At 35.4% G+C, this 20,744-nt stretch overlaps 1 protein-coding gene across 1 annotated transcript in view; it reads left to right on the top strand.

The window, feature by feature from the left end:
* VWDE (von Willebrand factor D and EGF domains) overlaps window positions 1-20,744 on the top strand; it is a 73,345-nt gene that overhangs the window by 32,211 nt on the left and 20,390 nt on the right. Inside the window, exons 11-19 of the mRNA XM_041727390.1 lie at window positions 2,237-2,445; window positions 2,590-3,554; window positions 6,364-6,500; window positions 10,535-10,690; window positions 10,806-10,910; window positions 12,607-12,721; window positions 17,112-17,362; window positions 18,206-18,425; window positions 20,041-20,178. Of these exons, the coding sequence (XP_041583324.1) occupies window positions 2,237-2,445; window positions 2,590-3,554; window positions 6,364-6,500; window positions 10,535-10,690; window positions 10,806-10,910; window positions 12,607-12,721; window positions 17,112-17,362; window positions 18,206-18,425; window positions 20,041-20,178 (2,296 nt within the window). The remainder of the gene's footprint in view (window positions 1-2,236; window positions 2,446-2,589; window positions 3,555-6,363; window positions 6,501-10,534; window positions 10,691-10,805; window positions 10,911-12,606; window positions 12,722-17,111; window positions 17,363-18,205; window positions 18,426-20,040; window positions 20,179-20,744) is intronic.

The following is a 20,744-nucleotide window of genomic DNA, read 5'->3' as shown; positions in this document are numbered from 1 at the left end:
TAATACTGATCTTAGAAGGAATAACATTTTTTTTCACTTTGCACACACAAATAGACACAACATGGTTAAGACTCTGTTAAATCTAAGCAGCCTTATTTTAAGATTTTGGTAACTTGATGGGTCATTCCTAAAAATTATTTTTGATGGTACCTAATAAATTATATGTTACACAGAAATGAAATATATAATTAAGAATAAATATTCAGGAGTAGTTAGCCAATTTTTGAAATGAGTACAGGTGGTTCTGCCTCAGGAATAGGCTGGCAGGTACATGGAAGAGATTAGAAAACCAACAAACAGGGATCCCTGGGTGGCGCAGTGGTTTGGCGCCTGCCTTTGGCCCGGGGCGCGATCCTGGAGACCCGGGATCGAATCCCACGTCGGGCTCCCGGTGCATGGAGCCTGCTTCTCCCTCTGCCTGTGTCTCTGCCTCTCTCTCTCTCTCTGTGACTATCATAAATAAATAAAATTAAAAAAAAAAAAAACCAACAAACAGATCCAAGAATATGTATTCATTAATATTTTAAAATAATGCTTGACATCTATAAGCTCTTTATGTTATAATGTCATTTTCCTTTTATCTTCCAAGAAAGTAAATTCCAGGTGAATAAGGTTCAAATTTAAATGAAAATAGTAGAAAAGATAGGTGAATGTTTTTTTTACCTGAGGTGAACAAGAATTTTTAAACATAATGTTACATATTTGAATTCCATCCTCAAAAAACCAAAATGCAAATGAAAAATTGGGGAAATATTTTCTACATATAAAACATACAGCTAGTAGAGAAAATATGCCCTTTTAAAAATATTTTTCTATCTTCCAATCTTTTTTTTTTTTTTAAAGAAACTCTACAGCCAACGTGGGGCTTGAACTCAAAACCCCAAGATCAAGAACCACTACTGACTGAGCCAGCCAGGTGCTCTTAGAAAACAATCATACTTTACTAATAACCGGCACTCCAATTAAAATGAACAAATAATATACACAGGCAATTTACAAAAGAAATAAAACTGATAAATATATCCAAAAGTATAAATAACCAACAAAAATATGAAAACCACAACCTCATTAGTAAAGAAATGCAGATTAAACATCTCATACAATATTGACAAGAGTAGAAATAGTATCTACACTTTCCAGAGAACACATATATTATGCATGCATAAATTCTTTGCATGTCATTTTTCAAGAAGTTTTCCTTCTGGAAATTTACCATAATAAATAACTAAGTATATGCAGAGCCCCAGTGATATTCATTGCATCTCTCTCTAAAGGAAAAAGTTGAAATTAATTAGTCATGAATATTTTAGGTTAACCAAAACTCTAAGTGATGTCATATAATAGAACACTTTCTGGTCATTAAAGTTTTGGAGTTGATTGTATTTATTGACAGGCAAAGATAGTTTTAGAAGAAAGAAGAATTAGAAGAATCTGCACCACATTAACATTAACTAGCTCAGATTGAATTAAGTAATATAAGGTTTGTTTGCTTTTCAAATAATTTTCAGGAATGAGCACTTACCATTTCTATAAAGAGAAAAAAGTGCCATTTTTAAATTTAAAAAATTAAAGGAGAAGGAGTCGGAAGAACAGACACAGATGGTGGATCTTCATGATTTTTAGAGGATAGTTTCTCAACATTCAAGTCCCTGATCTGGGAGTGGTGATAGGCCTTCAAGGAGGATCACAGATGACATAGATAATTAAGATAATTCAACAAACCCCTTGCTCTCATTCCAACTCCCCAGATATGCCCTGGTTATAATTTGGCTTCTGATTAAATTTGCCTACTGTGAAGATGAGAATATTGATTAGCCACAGGAACATATATTCTTCTGGAATTATATTTATCTGTATAAATTAATTACTTGGTAGTCTAAATCTATATTTAATTATCATCAGAGACATTACTTGGTAAACATTATCCTCAACATCTATAACTGTTTTGATTGTATAAAATATCTCACCTTAGTTTAAATTTATTTAAAGGAAGAGGCTTGGAACAATATTTATTAATGAAAGAATCAATATGGAGATCAAATTTCAAGTCAGCAAAGTGCAAAAGCCCACTGGTTTGACATATAGCATTAAAAGGAAAATTGTAGTCTGAAGAAAATCAGTATTCTGTTCTCTTTTTATATTGAAGGAATAAATGAATTTATTTCTTCTCAAATAATAGTTTTTTTCTTAATGCATGTTGAATATCGTTTAAGCATCTTTTATTTCTGTATTTCAGATCTGGTTTTCTTCTGGAGCTTTTATCCGTGCTGATCTTAGTGAATGGGGCATGAGTTTAACAATCAGAGCCCCTAGCCTAGACTACCGAAACACTCTGGGACTCTGTGGCACCTTTGATAATAACCCAGAAAATGATTTCCATAATAAAAATGGGATAAAAATTGATCTAACATTTAATAATTGTGTTGCTTTTATTAATGAGTGGAGGTAAGAAGGTAAACTTTTCATTTGTTATTGTATTCATGTTTGACTTAAAATGGTGACACGATTCTCAGATTTTTTTTGCAACACACTACTGAGAAAACATGTTCTTGTCCAATTTACTATTCTTTTCTGTTTTTCACCTGGAAGGATTTTGCCGGGGAAAAGCATGTTTGACACAATGCCAATTTCTCCGCCATCACCTGGAAAACTCTCCTATTGTAGCTGCTCATTGAACACTAATTCATTATATCCTTTTGATCACCTGGACAGTGTATCTCAACAAGAAATTATTTCAGGTTGCAAAGATCTCAAACATGCCAAATTCTCTTTCCTGATACCAGAACTAGATGTCACCTCTGAATATATTAATTCAGAAGCTCTCATCAGAGGGATAAATGAGTATACATCTGGAGAAGAAAATAACTTGAACTTCCTGTCTCAAGAAAAAAAGCATGTGAACCTAAGCAAACTGGAATTACATTTACAAAAACATCCTGGAAATGAAAAACAAGAGGCACCGAAGACTTTGGACAACGGGAAACATACACAGGATCAGGGGAGCCACAGCCAGGAAATGAGGCGGGATCCACAAAACAGATGGAAACGGCAAAACTTTTATGAGTTTCTTCCTATGTTTGCTTTCCAGAGTCTCAGCCAAAGTGACCTAGAAGAATTGACTTATTTTTTCCCTGAGGACCATACTGAGGATGTCCACCAGGAGTTTGTCCCTACGTGGCCCACACCCTCTGGTCTCACCGAAGGCCACACTTTGGCACTGTGCCAGCAGACTCTTGCCAACTCTAGTGTAGGAAGACGCTGTCTTGCCTTTCTGGGCAAGAGTCTGGACAATGCTATAGATATGTGTGTTAAGGATGTTCTCCTAAAAGATGACCTCAGCTGGGCAGAAGCAGGTGTGGCTCTTTTAGAAAATGAATGTGAAAAGAGAATTTTGGAAGAGGGGAAATACAATGCAGAAGAAAATAGCAAGTCAGTCGAAGATATTCTCTTGGTACTAAAATGCCCCAATTTATGCAGCGGCCATGGGCAGTGCATGGAATGGGGATGCGCATGTTCCCCTGGCTTTGGTTCCTATGACTGCAGTGATTCGCATGGTAAGTACTCTCCAACTTCGATATTGTGTATGTTATTTGATTATGAAAATTCTTTGTTTTTTACCTTCAGTATCTTAACAATATTTGTTCAGATTATATAGGGCAAAGAACCCAAATTATTTAATCAATATAGTAATAATTCTTCCAAAGTGTCTCATCTTACTCAGAGTAAAAGCTGAGGTACGTATAGTAGCCTATACTGCACAACATAATCAGGCACGCAGTAACTCTTCAGTCATCCCCTACAACTAAAAACCCTTACTCATTTCATTCGACCCACTTTGGTTTCTGTAAAGCCAAGTTCTCTTGACCTCAGGGTCTTTGCACACAGCTCATCCCTCCACTTGTAAAGAATAATTATTTTTTCTAGAACTCAAATTTAATATTTTTTGAGTACTGTGTTTATAATATTCTGCTAATCATACCAATTTGCTTAATTTTTCTCTAGTCCACCTACATGGTACAAACTATTATATCTCAATATGTAAGAGAAAGAAATTTTTAAAAATCAATTTGAGGGGCGCTCAGGTGGCTCAGCCAGTTAAGCGTCTGTCTTTGGCTCAGGTCATGATCTCTGGGTCGAGGGATCAAGTGCTTCCTCAGGCTCCCTGCTCAGTGAGGTGTCTGCTTTTCCCTTTCCCTCTGCCCCCAACCCCGGCCTTGCTCTCTCTCTCACAAATAAATAAAATCTTTTTTAAAAAATCTACTTGATTTCATTAGCTATTAAACCAATTACTCCTCCTGATTTTCCTTCTACCCCCACCATCCTGCTCTTTTCCATCTGCAGACTTTGCCATCTCAGTAAATGCACACTTCATTTCTCTTACTGTTCACATTAAAAACTTGTAGTCATGTTGACTTTTCCTCTTTTTTTCATGCCTCAAGCTTAATCCGTTAGGAGCAAATCCTGCTCTAGCTTCAACGATTTTCATTTCTTCCCCTGGTACAACTTAGTCCAAGCCACCATTAGCTCTCACCTAATTATAAATTCTCTCAAAGCTTATTCTCCACGCAGCAACTAAAATGATCCCTTTGAGGGGCACCTGGGTGGCTCAGCGGTTGAGTGTCTGCCTTTGGCTCAAGTTGTAATGCCAGGGTTCTGGAATTGAGTCCCACGTCAGGCTCCTCGCAGGAAGCCTGCTTCTCTCTCTGCCTTTCTCTCTGTATCTCTCATGAATAGATGAATAAAATCTTAAAAAAAAATAGTAATCCCTTTGAAATGATAGTGAGATCATAGTACTCCTGCTTAAATCTCTCTAATAGCTCTCCCCTCTCCTTCCAAGTAAAATCTACATTCCCTACCATAGCCTAGAAGCCCCTATTCAATGGGAGTCTCCTCTCTCACTGAATTTCATCTGTTATTCTCTCTATAACTCATTTCACTGCTCCCCAGTATTCTTAAGTGGTTGTTTGCTGTTTCTCAAAGGGCCAAACCTGCTTCTTCCTCAGAATCTTTGCATTTACTTCTTTCAACATGTATCTTCATGAAGGACTTCCTTCTCATCTCTCTTCAAATGTCATATTATCTGAGACTTCTTCCATGGTCATTCAAAATAAAGTGGTTTTCTTCACACAAGTCTATAGTCTTTATGTCCCTTCATATGGTTAATATAGATGTTTTCTCCCTAGTCTTGAAAACATTTATGTTATACACTTTATTTTTCATATGTTTATTTTTTTGTCCTCCTATATTAGAATGTAAGTTATATGAAGGCAGGATCTTTATTCTGGCTATATATCCCAGGTACCTAGAATAACCAGAAAAATAGAAATTGCTTAGTAAACAGTTTGTCGAATATGAAAGCATAAACTATTAAATATGTTTTTATAATTTTCATAAGCATTTTTGGGATTCTGAGTACACAAATTATGATTTTATATTCCACTGCTAGTAAAGTTCTATTCACTTCAGTTTTGCCAATAGAGGATTCAATTACTTTTATATGCTGCATTAATCTATTTTGACAACCAGATCTTGCTTATACAAATACTGTGTTATCTTACCAATGCCAGAATCATAGATATAACTATATGAAGATCAGTTAACTCTGTCCGCTAGGAGAATTTTTTTTCTATGATTGAAAGTACATCTAAGATTATGGTGGCATATAAGATAGCAATGATACCTAAAAACATTAATAACAGTTAAATGAAATTTTGATACCTCTTCTGTTTAAGAATTTTTAAGAATTTTAATACATTACATTGCTAGTTATACTATTTTTTAAAAATATTTTATTTATGTATTCATGAGAGATACAGAGAGAGAAAGGCAGAGATACAAGCAGAGACACAAGCAGAGGGAGAAACCGCATCCTACAGGGAGCCCAATGCAGGACTCCATCCCCAGACCCCAGGACCATGCCCTGAGCTGCAGGCAGATGCTCTGCCACTGAGCCACCCAGACCTCCCTAATTACAGTATTTTATTACAAAAGTATTTTTTTCTGTAACCTGTCTCTATGGCACAGACCAAAATGGCAAGAACAAAACACAGACCATTGTAGTAGTAATTTCTTAATACTTGTAAATAATTGGTATTAAACTTTATTAAAACATGAATTAAACCTGCATATTTAGGTACTGGTAATATCTTTATTGCTATTTTTATTGGTTTGATGGTGGGTCACACTTCTTTTAACATCAGATTATTCTTAATATTTAATAGTTTAATTAATGTGCTAATATTTGGAGTAGACTTCAAAATATTATGTTCCATATGCTTTTAATTTGGACCTTGAAAATAATTAGTTTATTTTTCTGGAATTAAAGAAAATTTATCCATTTTGTTTTATCATTCTTTCCAAAAGATATGCCTCCTGAAATTATAGAACTTGAGAATGCTGGATTCTGTAATATTCGAAAATATAATTGTATGATAGTGAGAGTGTTTGGTAAAGGCTTCAAAGAATCACCTTCAATTAAATGTGAAGTTACTAAACTGCAGGTATGTTAAATTTAGTGTTGAAAAACAATTATATTTATGAGTTATTCAGATTAATTTTATCTTCGACTAATTTGGTTTACCAATTAGCAACATAATCCCAAAAGATGTCATATCCACAGAGAGCTCAGTAGGAAAATAGCTAAGTTGCTTAACCTTAAAGCTTCTCCCTTATTTGTTAACTCTATTAAACTATTTTATATAATTCTTATTGCAGTATTGGTTCACTATTCCAGTCATACTAAGAAATTAATATGATATTAAGCTTGATATGCAAGCTTCTGTATTCATCGAAATGTAAAACCACAAAGAATGGAGATCATTTTTGTCCAAGACAATCTGTATAACTTATAGGACATAAGGATATGAACAATTCCCTTTACAAGACAAAAAGATGAAGATTAACTGCACTTATCCTGTATATTCTCTTACTATGGATTTCAAAAAGAAAATAGTGTTTTTCTTTCTTTGGGCTACAAACAGCACGTATGATCACTCAGTCTGAACACTGGTATATCAGATTATACCTTATTTGGATGATTACTTGTATGTTCTTCTTTTTCTTTATTCAAGTGGATTTTTATTTTAAGGAAAATTCTTTGAAGTACTTACTTGGAGAAGCTTGAAAACTTAAAACAACAAATGATATTTTAGCATTCTTTATACTTTTTTCTCTAAATTGCTGAAGCCAAATATAATACTGGGTTTGAGAATTTAAGGAGGAAATAACTTTTATATCTGTCTTTATCAAATCATGATACAAGTTTACTTACTTCCATGTTTTTTGAGTAGAGCTTTTCTAAATAACCATGAAATATTTTAATCCCAATGAAATAAGACAGAAAATAGAAAACGGAAATAAGTATGATTTTATTCACTTCAGTATTACTCAAGAGAGTAGACATTATTTCTACTGTTGTTCATGTAAAGTTGTTCATGTTGTTCATGGCAGAATAAATTATATGACATCACACTACTATTAAGTGATTTGCCAAGAAAGAGTTTTGTAGGTTTATATTCTCTTGGAAAGTACACGTTGTGCTTACTTTAAGATACATTATTTGCTGTGATATTTATTCTCATATTACATTCCTTTTCTAAACATCTGATAGGGATCCCTGGGTGGCGCAGCGGTTTGGCACCTGCCTTTGGCCCAGGGCGCGATCCTGGAGACCCGGGATTGAATCCCACGTCGGGCTCCCGGTGCATGGAGCCTGCTTCTCCCTCAGCCTATGTCTCTGCCTCTATATCTTTCTCTCTCTGTGTGACCATAATAAATAAATAAAAATTTAAAAAAATATATTTAAAAAAAATAAATAAACATCTGATAAAGAGCACACTGTGAAATTCTTTAGCACACTATACAGAACTACAGAAAGAAATATCCATGTTCACTAGCCCCAACCGAACTTACTTAGATTAGCTATTTTCTTTCGCACCCTGTTCAGGATATTTTTGTATTTCATTTGTAAGACAATTTGGTTTATTTTTAAATATTTGTACTCCACTTTGCATTTTCTCCACACTATAGTTGATTTTAGTTATTTACTTACTTGGAAAATATACAAAATAATATAATGGTTCTGAGGGTCTGTGCCATGTGAAAGGTATTCACAGAGAAATGTCACTGTCTTATCATCTCTGCCACTCTGTCCATTATCCTTTTTTTCCATTCCATTTCCATCTATCCCCTGGAGGTATCCACTCTCATTATTTTCTGGTTTATCCTTACTGCATTTCTTTTGCGCAAAGGAACAGATAAATTCCTTCTTTTTGCATGAAGCGTAGCGTATTATTGATGTTCTTTTCTGCTTTTGCAGTAGTACTCTTAAACAAGTTTTTATCTAGAGATGCAAGCACCCAATCCTTTCTTTCACTCCCTTCCCCCCAAAAAAAGCAGTCAGGAGTTTTATAGAATCCAATTTTTAAATACTTATAGGATTAAATCCAAGCAGCTATCCTAGAAATGAATAGCCCTTTGTGATCCAGCTCTTGTCTAATTTTGCAAACTTGAACTCCCTGGACATGTTCTACTAAAATCTCATGCTGTCTCATGCATCCTTGCCTTGCACTTGGTATCCCCTCCAGCCACGCTGAATGGCACTCTCACCATTTCTGCTCCCAATGTCCAGATGGCGGTCTCTTCTGCTTTCAGGAAGAGAAGCCTCCCTAACTGTGCTAGACTCAATGGCTTCTTTCTCTCTCACTAAGCTTTATTTGAGTCTCAATTACAGCAATATTAAAATTATTTTATTTGTCTGTCTTTTCCTCTGTGATCTTTTTTTCATCAGAGAGTCCTCAGCATATAAAGATACACAAAATATGGATAAATGGAAAATAAATAGAACTCTGTTTATTCCTTATTTGGGGTAGGCTTCTCCAAAGACAAGTGGAAATAATTTCTGGATTTCCAGTCATTGGCTGGAGTCTTGTTTCAATGCACAAAGTCCTGTGTCCATCCAAGTGTCCATATCATGACTACCCTGAGACATTGTTGTCAATTTCTCTCCACTAGAGGGGGACTAGAGGGGGACCACTGAACTGACCGATCTGTTGGGCCAGATTGTACACACCCCCTTAAATGTAGAAATTTCTACTTTGGCCTACTCTTTCAGTCATCAAATCTTAACAGGATAGTTTCTGTTGGCCACAGGTGAGCATGTTCTTACTTTCTTTCCCATCTCCTACTGACCCTCAGTATGGAAGTGTCAGCATGCTCCTTGACCATTTCTTGTTTTTTAAAAAAATATTTTATTTGTTTATTCATGAGAGACACACAGAGAGAGAGAGAGGCAGAGACACAGGCAGCTGGAGAAGCAGGCTCCATGCAGGGACCCCAATGTGGGACTTGATCCCAGGACTCCAGGATCATGCCCGGACCAAAAGCAGATGCTCAATTGATGAGCCACCCAGGCATCCCTCCTTGACCATTTCTGAGCAATTGAAAGCATTCTGCAGTCAGAATTTTTTTTAAAAATTGAAATCAAAGTATTATCAATAAAACATGTCCTTTTAGTTTTCTGTGTAGTTACCAGTACACAGAAAATTATTGTGGCTTTTCTTTTTTAGACACCAATGCATTTTAATACTGAAAAATAGTCCATAGGCTAAGTGTGATATGCCTCTGAGTTATTAAATAGGGCTAACTGATTAGAATTTAGTTATAAGTTACATAAATTCATTCGAACTACCCAGAGAAAAAATAGTATTTATTATGAGGACAAGATGTTTTTCACAGAATCAGGATTAGAATGTAATTGCTGAATTCTCAGGAATAATTTGAACTTGAGGCTTGAACACATAAAAACTCTGCACTTATATGTGTGTTTATCTGTCTCAGTTCTGTTTTTCTCTGCACGCTTCATTTTTCCCCTTTTACTAGATACTAACTTTCTCCACGTAGTGAGAAGCACAGCCCCCATAACTCCATAACTTTGTGTCTTGCACCTCAAGCCACCAGAGCTGGACTGGCCCAACATACCCTCTAGTACAAAGTTAAAATATTCCAAATAATCAAAGCATTGGCTCAGCTTAGATCCACCAGGGAGTAGTTAAGTGTAGTTAGGAAGATGGGTCATATAAGAATATGAGGGGGTTCTGGGAACCACACAGATGGAAGAATGGAAAGACCAATTTTGAGTAGAAGTGGAAAGGAGCTTTTGCAGGAGAGATTAGTTTCTGGGTAGGAAATCAATCCACTGTGTGTCAGCTATGTAGTCAAATGTGTTTCCTCTTCCTACAAAACTCACTACATGAGTGATCATACATTCATTATGTATGATCAATATTGGTAACTTCTTTGATCTGAACCCATAAGAAATGCATGAGGCATCAGAAGCAGTTTATGTCAAATTAAGGTGTATATGGTTTTCATTATTCTGGATAAAATTCACTGTGGATGTCACTTTTATTACTTCATTATATATTCCAATATACCAGGCATGCATTTTAAAATTTATATTTTGATTATACGTAATTCACTAACAAGAGATTTCCATAATTAAAAGGGGTTAATTACCTTCTCATTTTGCCTTTAGTATAATAGCAGTAAATGGGTCCTTGGAAAAACTGTCTACACGCATACTGTTTTTCAAAATAGCAGAACTGTTGATTGTCAGCTGCCCCCTGATGTTCAACCATCTGATACCATGAATCTGATGGGTGAGAAACCAATTGCGAAGTGGCAATTAAAGGTAAAAAGTATATATATTATCATATTTGTAAACAAAGTAAATATATATTAAAATTTCATAATTTTTGAAGCTACATTTAGAATAAATTATCTTATTATAAAACTATATCTTACAGGTATCCAATGATGGTTATAGGTTCAGTAATCCCAAAATAATGATCATTTATGATGGAGCTTGTCAAGTTTGTGGTCTCTATGGGAACGACTCATGTGCTCTAAAGGTATGTATTTTTTTTCACTTATTTTCACATTTACTTGATAGGTATTTTCATTTCCCATGTTACTGGCATGATAATGGTATATTAGTTTTTTCACCTTCATATCAGAAATACTAATGGAGAAAAGCCTTTCTCAAGTTTATATGAGGTTAATTAAAATTGTTACTCTGACTGTAACTCTTGTTGAAATGGCAAGGAAAGGATTTCTACCTTTTGTGTTTTGAAGTTGGCAGATTGTTTATTCTTTAAAAAAAAATTAAAAGAGGAGGTTCAGATTGAATTTTAATTCCTGCATATATTTCTTTTTAAGTACTAAAAATTATTTTCCAGTAAGATTTTTCTCCGCAATCACCTAATTTTTGTAGCAAGTGGTGTGCATTTGAATGGAGCTTGTAAAATGTATAAGGCTAACACTTTTACAGGAAGGAGGGTTTTTTTGGTTTATTTTGTTTTGTTTTTTGTTTTTTTGTGGCAACTAAATTAATTGAACCTTGCAAATCTCCACCACTGAAAGGATCACAGAACAACCCAAAAAAAGCTGAATCCTCACAGCCACACCCTCTTAACCTAGGTCCAGTCTGCTGGGTTTATCAACAGATCTTTCTCACATGCCAGCTGCTGATTTAATAGATACCATGGATCTAATATTAGTTAGCTCTTCAAAACTGAGAAGCATATCAAATAATACTCACATTTAAAGTATTATTATTTAAAAATTTAAATCTATCTTCCCTTGAGATTAGTAATTAGACCATATCAGTAAGAAGTTTCTGTTTCTGAAAAGTTGTTTGATTTTTACTTTCCTCTAAATACTCCATTTCCACATCTTACAAGAAATACTTTTTTCTTTTTTAAAAATATTTTATTTATTTATTCATGAGAGATATATATAGAGAGAGGCAGAGACAAAGGCAGAGGGAGAAACAGGCTCCCTTCAGGGAGCCCAGTGTAGGTCTCAATCCCTGAACTCCAGGATCACCCCCTGAGCCAAAATCAGAGCTTAACCACTGAGCCATCCAGGCATCCCAAGAAATACCTTTAAAATGTTGTAACTCACAATTGTTTTATATTCTTTCTGTTCTTATTTTTGCGTCATGTTCTAAGTAACATCAGAGGAGATTTTGTTAAATGGGCAAAGTTTATATATGCTGAACAAAATTTGGTCTTCTACCCAGATTAAAAATGATTGCTACATTTAACATTATTATTTTGCAGATCAGCCTTTCTTTCTACTATTTTGTAAAAGGCTATCCATTGTCAAGTGTGGATAATTATGCCATGGTTCTGGTTGAGTTTCACTATGTTCAGAGGACATAGTGGTCTTCTAGAGCAAGGGAAAATGCTATAAACTAATGTGTTTCTGTAAGATAAGCAGGGGAAAAAATTGCTTCATTTCTTTATTAAAAGAGTACTTCCAGCTGAGTTAGCAGTAAAAAAACAATAAACAAAACAAGAAGAAAAGACAGATTTTCTATTATTTATTTATAAGCTATAATTCTACATAGAGATAAAGCTATAAAGTGTTTTCTTATTCTCTCCATATTGATCAGTTCCATTAGGACATATGAAAAAAAATCAAAGCAGACTTAAAATATACTTTCACTAGAATCACCAACATATGTGATGCTGGCTTTCTATGTACATTTTTTTCCTAAACACTAACTATAGTATCTTGTTTTTCTTTTTAAATTTCCATTAGGAAAATGTTTGCATTATTGATGGACTCTGCTACGTTGAAGAAGATAAAAATCCTACCAGCCCTTGTTTGATTTGTAAACCAAAAATGTCAAAATTTACCTGGTCAGTTTTAGAAAGTAAGTTAATCTTTATTAATCCAAATGTTTTCTCTACAAGATATTTTTTAAGTGATTATAAACCATGAGTTACATAAATGTGTTTAAGATGAACACTGTGCTTAATTTAGCATCTTTCCTGTCTGCATGATTTACTTTGCTTGAATGTAATATAAGGTGAAATGTTATTTCATGTAATTTCTATGATTATACTACAATAGAGTATGGGATTTTCATTTTAACGTTTGATAGTGAAAGCAAATGTGAATTATTAATAGAAGAAATGGAAACGATTAGTTCAGCTATACAGTTTGTACAAGTCAAATAGCTACTAACAAAACAACCTCTCAAGTACTAGGTAAGTACATAAAACATCCATCAGTAAGGTTGGTGGGTGTAGTGGAAAGAGAACATTGCTTTGAGACCAATGCTTTATATCCTGTTCTTAGCCTTAATTCTTTTTTAGTTTTGCGACAAGATATCTAGCTATTTAAATTCCAGAAGCCATGCATTCATCACCTATTAAATAAAATTACCTGGACTCACGAATCTATTTTTTTTTTTCACGAATCTATTAAATGCCTCCCAGCCCTACCATTCTGTGACTACTTGAGTATAATAGCAGGTCCAGATAATGTCTGGATACTTTGTTCCATCTGAAAAAACACCCCACATCATAGTTATGTACCATATAATTTCGTCACTTCCTCAAAATACAGCATCCATTCCTGATCAAAACTCTTTAGAGTGTAGGGATAGAGGGCACATTCCTCAGCATCTTAAAAGCCATCCATGAAAAGCCCACAGCAAATATCATTCTAAATGAGGAAAAAACAAAAAAAAATGGGGAGAAACCGAGAGCCTTTCCCCTAAGATCAGGAACACAGTAGGGATGTCCACTCTCACCACTAGAGTACTAGAAGTCAACATAGTACTAGAAGTCCTAGCCTCAGCAATCAGACAACAAAAAGAAATAAAAGACATTCATATTGTCTATTCTTCTTCAAAGAAGAAGTCAAACTCTCCCTCTTCGCAGATGACATGATGCTGTACATAGAAAACCCAAAAGACTCCACCCCAAGATTGCTAGAATTCATACAGCAATTCAGCAATGTGGCAGGATACAAACTCAATGCCCAGAAATCAGTGGCATTTCTATACACTAACAGTGAGACTGAAGAAAGAGAAATTAAGAAATCAATCCCATTTACAATTGCACCCAAAAGCATAGGAATAACCCTAACCAAAGAGGTAAAAGATCTATACCCGAAAAACTGCAGAACACATCTGAAAGAAATTGAGGAAGACACAAAGAGAAGAGATATTCCATACTCCTGGACTAGAAGAATTAATATTGTGAAAATGTCTCTGCTACCCAGGGCAATTTGCACATTCAATGCAATCCCTATCAAAATACCATGGACTTTCTTCAGAGAGTTGGAACAAATCATCTTAAGATTTGTGTGGAATCAGAAAAGATCCCTAATAGCCAGGGGAATATGAAAAAGAAAACCAAAGCCGGGGGCATCACAATGCCAGATTTCAGGTTGTACTACAACGCTGTGGTCATTAAGACAGTGTGGTACTGGCACAAAAACAGACACATAGATCAATGGAACAGAATAGAGAACCCAGAAATGGGCCCTCAACTCTATGGTCAACGAATATTCAACAAAACAGGAAAGACTATCCACTGGAAAAAGGACAGTCTCTTCAATACGTGGTGCTGGGAAAATTGGACAGCCACGTGCAGAAGAATGAAAGATAAACTCAAAATGGATGAAAGATCTAAATGTGAGACAAGAATCCATCAAAATCCTAGAGGAGAACACAGGCAACACCCTTTTTGAACCTGGCCACAGCAACTTCTTGCAAGATACATCTATGAAGGCAAGGGAAACAAAAACAAAAATAAGCTATTGGGACTTAATCAGGATAAAAAGCTTCTGCACAGCAAAAGAAACAGTGAACAAAACTAAAAGACAACCTACAGAATGGGAGAAGATATTTGTAAATGACATATCAGATAAAGGGCTAGTATCCAAGATCTATAAAGAACTTATTAAACTCAACAGCAAAGAAACAATCCAATCATGAAATGGACAGAAGACATAAACAGAAATTTCACCAAAGACCTACACATGGCCACAGGCCCATGAGAAAATGCTCCGCATCACTTGCCATCAGGGAAATACAAATCAAAACCACAATGAGATACCACCTCACACCAGTGAGAATGGGGAAAATTAACAAGAAAGGAAACAACAAATGTTGGAGAGGATGTGGAGAAAGGGGAACCCTCTTGCACTGTTGGTGGGAATGTGAACTGGTGTAGCCACTCTGGGAAACTGTGTGGAGGTTCCTCAAAGAGTTAAAAAGAGATCTGCCCTACGACCCAGCAATTGCACTGCTGGGGATTTACCCCAAAGATACAGATGCAGTGAAACGCCAGAACACCTGCATCCCAATGTTTATAGCAACAATGTCCACAATAGCCAAACTATGGAAGGAGCCTCGGTGTCCATAGACAGCTGAATGGATCAAGAAGATGTGGTCTATGTATACAATGGAATATTACTCAGCCATCAGAAAGGACAAATACCCACCATTTGCTTCAACGTGGATGGAATTGGGAGGGCATTATGCTGAGTGAAGTAAATCAATCGGAGAAGGACAATCATTACATGGTTTCACTCATACGGGGAATATAAAAAATAGTGAAAGGGATCATAGGGGAAAGGAGAGAAAATGAGTGGGAAAAATCAGAGGGGGTGACAAAACATGAGAGACTCCTAACTCTGGGAAATGAACAAGGGGTAGTGGAAGGGGAGGTGGGTGGGGGGATGGGGTGACTAGGTGATGAGCACTGAAGGGGGTCACTTGACGGGATGAGCACTGGATGTTATACTATATGTTGGCAAATCGAACTCCAATAAAAAAATATACAAAATAAAATTTGTCACTTCCTGAAGTACAGCTTATATAATTCCATGTAGATATTTCTTCATTCTCTTTCCTCAGTCAAAAGACCAGGCATCATAAAATATTGACAAGATATAATTATATAATTACTCCCTGCCCCCACCCCCATGTAATTTTATCTGAGTCATAAAACCTTATACTGTGCTTTGTAACATCACTATATATATTATTGTATATAAAAATTCTGTTACTGTGTTAGACCTTTTGTCAGATAATTCATTGCTCAGGTGCAAGACTCATGGGGTGTTATAGGAAGATGATGAGAATTTGGAGAAGAATTTAGTGCCGGAGACCAGGGAAACACAATAGAGCTTATGAATTGATGTCTATGTTTTTCATGGCTTGGTGTGACTGACTCATCATAGATTTACAATATTCAAGGATAAAAGGGTCTGGAAATATCTATTCCAAATTTCTCATATTGAGGGGTGAGGACATTAAAATCAGTAAATTATATAAAGATATATGAGGGCAGGGACGCCTGAGTGGCTCAGTGGTTAAGCGTCTGCCTTTGGCTCAGGTCCTGATCCTGGGGTCCCGGGATCGAGTTCCACATCGGGCTCCCTGCGGGAAACCTGCTTCTTCCTCTGCCTCTCTCTGTGTGTCTCTCATGAATGAATAAATAAAATCTTAAATAAAAAAAAGATATATGAGGGCAGAACAGGAGCCAGAACTACATTCTCTTGGCATCAGTGCTTTGTTGATGTCAGCAGAGTGTATTTGTACCCAGCGCAATTAAGAAGGCTATTCTTCCTATCTGTTAAGCCGGTTGGTAAGGAAGGGGGACATTTTTTAATGTGACAGTATAAAAAGATGTTTTAAAGCATGACTTGAGCACAAAGGGAGCCCCCTGTGCCCTCTGAAATAACCAGCATTCCAGCATGTGAGCTTGGCAGCAGGAAAGCCCTTGGAGGAGCAGAGTATTGCTGTGACTCTCTGGCCCCCAGTTCTAACTGAGGAGACAGGAGCAGTGAGGAAAATTCAGGGGACAAGAAAAATGAACAAGAAAGAAAGGTGTTGAGGGGGAAAGTAAAGCTGAAAAGGGAGAGGATGAAGAAGAGAGAGTGAAAGAGCAAGCAGTTAGTTGGTCGACATCCAGAAGTAGTTTTCAGATCTCAGAGAAGACGCATCCTGTCTGGGGAATGCAAATGTGGCTACGTATCTTCTGCTCTGGTCAAAGAGCTTTATGCTCTCATAGCAACTTTTGAAGTCTTGCACCTGCCGGTTACTTTTACATTTTCTAAGAATGCAATTGAATTTATTTCAAATGTAAAAAAAAAATTGAAAAAGGAGTCAAGGTAGGTATTGGCTGTTTTAGCAGAGTTCAAAAACTTCATCAGAATGTTGAAGTGAGAGCTCTCTGTAGCCTAGTCTCCCTTTTCCTTTATCTTTCTACACTAATATAAAGTATATGTTTTCTCTGTGACAGACAACCAACCTCCAGTGATTCAAATACCGCAAGACAAATTACAGACATTTTTCGGGGAGAACTTTTTGTACCAGTTCACGGCCTTTGATCCTGAAGGTTCTGACGTCCATTTTACCTTGGACTCGGGTCCTGAGGGAGCAAATGTTTCCTCTTCAGGACTTCTTATGTGGAAAACAGAGTCCCAGACCCCACAGGAATTCACTCTACGTTTTAATGACGACTGTAATGCTGAAACGAGAGTCACGATTATGGTAATATTTATCATTACGTAAATGCCACTGAATTAATTAACAATACCATTATCTATTTTAAACTCAAAATATAATTCTTAATTTGTGATGAGGAACTAAATTATTCAACGTCATGGAAAAATTAAACTGCCAAAATGCTGTTTTTGTTGGAATTTAAACCTTAGGGAGAGTCTCAAGTCTAGAGCATGGAGCTAAATGACTAATTCCTAGACCATTTTGGCCTGTATTTAACTATGACAAGGATAAAGAATGCATTCATGTCTCTCTCTCTGAATGATCAACCTAAGATTGATAATTATATACTTTTCCTTCACGGATGGTCATTTTTTATTGACTATTATTTTGGTATTATCAGTCATGAGCTATTAATAGTGTATTTTGTACACTGTATTCACTTGAAATTTGGGACACTTTTATAGAGAAGTAGTAGTATGAAGCGCAATTGTGTACTGTCATGTTAACCTGTTAATTCAAGTGACTGTTTATTCTCTATATTTGGGATAACTGGTGACTGTTTTACACTTCAGGGATTTTTTTTTTCCAATTGTGTTGCTTGCATGATAGAAATTGATCGATCATCTAGTAACATTTAAAAAATTTTTCCCCAGCATTTATATTTTGGTTATGCGCTTGAAAGTTGGCATAATTGCTTTATTAAACTATCTTTTCAAATACTCTTGTACATGAAATATATATGTATTTTTATTTTTTTTTAAGTTTTTGCAAAACTTGTGATCTGGTCCTACTTACACATAAACATACATACTTATCACAATTTCTGGGGCCTAAACTGAAGTTACTTTTATTAAAAAGTAGAGCATTTACTTTTTGTTTCTTTTGAAGGTGACTGTGAAGTCTTGTGATTGCTTGAATGGTGGATTATGCGTGTCAGACACTAAATCTCCTCCAGGAAGTGGAATGTACCTGTGTGTCTGCTTGCCTGGCTTTCAGGGCAGTCTTTGTGAAGTGAACGTCACTGAGTGCCAGTCACACCCCTGTGGTCTTGGCAAATGTGTTAGTGGATTTCAGAGTTATTCTTGTGTATGTCCACCTGAACTCAAAGGTAAGTTTTGGTTCTTCGTGAATGAAATTAATATGTGAACAAGTTAGACAGCAGATTAATCTGCAAACAAATTAATCTGCAGATTACTCAAGCAAGTATATGGTCCTAAAGATTTTAATACACATTTAGAAAGTCTAGTAAAAGTCATCACAAATACATTTGCTACCCATATTCTTTTATGATTTACATTACATACACTCTTACAATTTTTCCCATTTTCATAATTTTAATGGCAATATTCCATGTCTATGTAGTATTTTGCAGGTTCCCAAACACTTCTGTATATATTTAGTAGGTAGAAACATAATTTAATGAATTTCCATTAAAATTGTATGGAATAATAAGGAAATTTGCCATGGGAAATGTAAAAATTATCATTTAAAAACGTTGATATTTCATTAACTTAAAAAGATCATGAAAAAAAAGATCATGACATAAAGTTAGAGTTGAAATTAAATAAAATTAGCTAACTCATTAATTTTCCTAAAGTGTCTGATTCTAGAAATCTCAACCAAGTATATGAATGACAACTTTTAATTTCCCAAGGCTTTTTATATCATACCGATAGTTCCTCTAATTTCCAGATATAAATTTTATTTTATTTTATTATTTTTAGATATAAATTTTAAATAAGTAAATATGCAATTATTGAGCTGATATTTTCCTTGAAGACATCTATTTTAACATTGTAATAGAACTAAGCAGGATATTTAGGTGTCTTCTAGTTTTCTCAGCATTTTGAAATAAAAATAATAGGGGCACCTGGGTGGCTTAGTCAGTTAAGTGTGAGACTCTTGATTTCAGCTCAGGTCATGATCTCAGGATCTTGAGTTCAAGCCCTATATAGGCTCCATGTTCAGCACAGAGTCTGCTTATCCCTCTCCCTCCCCTTCTGTTCCTCCTACTGCTCCCATTCTCCCTCTCTCTCAAATAAATAAATGAAATCTTAAAATAAAAACTTTATCATTTTATAATTTGGAACTATTGAACTATAGACTACATTTAAAGAATTCATATGTTGTACTCTAATGAATAAATGACTATGAATATATTAATTCAATTAAGTTTTTAAGCATTTCAGAGAGCAATACTTGATCTCAAAAAATTTTACTGAGGAAAGATTAACTTTTCCTAGCATGCTGTAAAATTTTCATGGATTTTCACGGCTAATGCATTAACTGCACTAAGTTGTCCTTAAGTTAAGCAGGCAGTCATTCTAATAACTTTTTTAAAAATTCCCTGAGCTTTTTGTAACAAGGTAAAAATTGCTGCTATTATATGGTAATTTTTTGCCTTAAAATATTAATGGCCTTCTTATCTTCTTTTTTATAGAAAAAAATCTTATGTACTTGAAAGGTCTTTATTTAATGTTAAATAGAATCTAGTTAATGACTTTTTAATTCTGCTGTAAATTTAAAAATGAGTACATTCCTCTTAATGTATGATAGCTTTTCCAGAATTTATAAGACATAGCTTAAAGTAAAAGAAATAAGGATGTCTTTAGGAAAGTAAAATAAAATATCTTTAGGTAAAAGAAATCAAATAATGAGTGCTTGATAGGACATATGTTTTTCAAAATAAATAATTTAAACTCTCAATCTGTATTTTTGTTTAGGCAAAAATTGCCAGGAGGATGTTGATGAGTGTGAATCCAGGCCTTGCTTTCCAGGAGCAGAATGTCTCAATACCTTTGGTTCCTATCATTGTGGTGCATGTCCAAAAGGATTTTATGGTGATGGGAAAATATGTCATGGTAAACGTCTCGATTTTCTGTCATGAAATGTTTTTTGCTACATTTAATTAATCCAAATTTCTCAGTTCTATTATCTCTTTAACTCATGCATTCATGCGGTATATATTCTTTAAGTGTCATGCACTGAGCTGGATGCAGAGGATGCAAAAATAGATAAGACATGCCCTCTGACCTAATAGGTTTGAGTATAATACCAGGGAGTCTAATGTGTAATCACATAGTTCAGTATGGTGTTCTGTGTCTTGATAGAAGTGCCGGGAGAGAATAGGAGGAATACGAGACAGGGAATCATGTCTACCTGGAGGGATAATGAAAAGTTTTAAAAAGGAAGTATCGTTACAGCTAAATCTAATGTATCCAGTCAAGAGAGAGAAGCTTTCTGGGCAAAGAAACATCTTGAATAAGGGTAGAGAGGCATGTAATGTCACAGCACACCTTGGGCACTATGAATAACTCAGTGTGCTTAAAGTCGAGGGTAAAAGGGACTGCTACAAAGAGTTAAAGCTAGAGAACTAGCCACTGGCCAGATCACTGAGACACCATGAGAAACATGATACAGTTTACAT

The sequence above is a fragment of the Vulpes lagopus genome, chromosome 13 (assembly GCF_018345385.1).
Source record: "Vulpes lagopus strain Blue_001 chromosome 13, ASM1834538v1, whole genome shotgun sequence".
In the NCBI taxonomy this organism is placed as follows: Eukaryota; Metazoa; Chordata; class Mammalia; order Carnivora; family Canidae; genus Vulpes; species Vulpes lagopus.
This window is presented reverse-complemented; position numbering and strand designations above follow the sequence as displayed.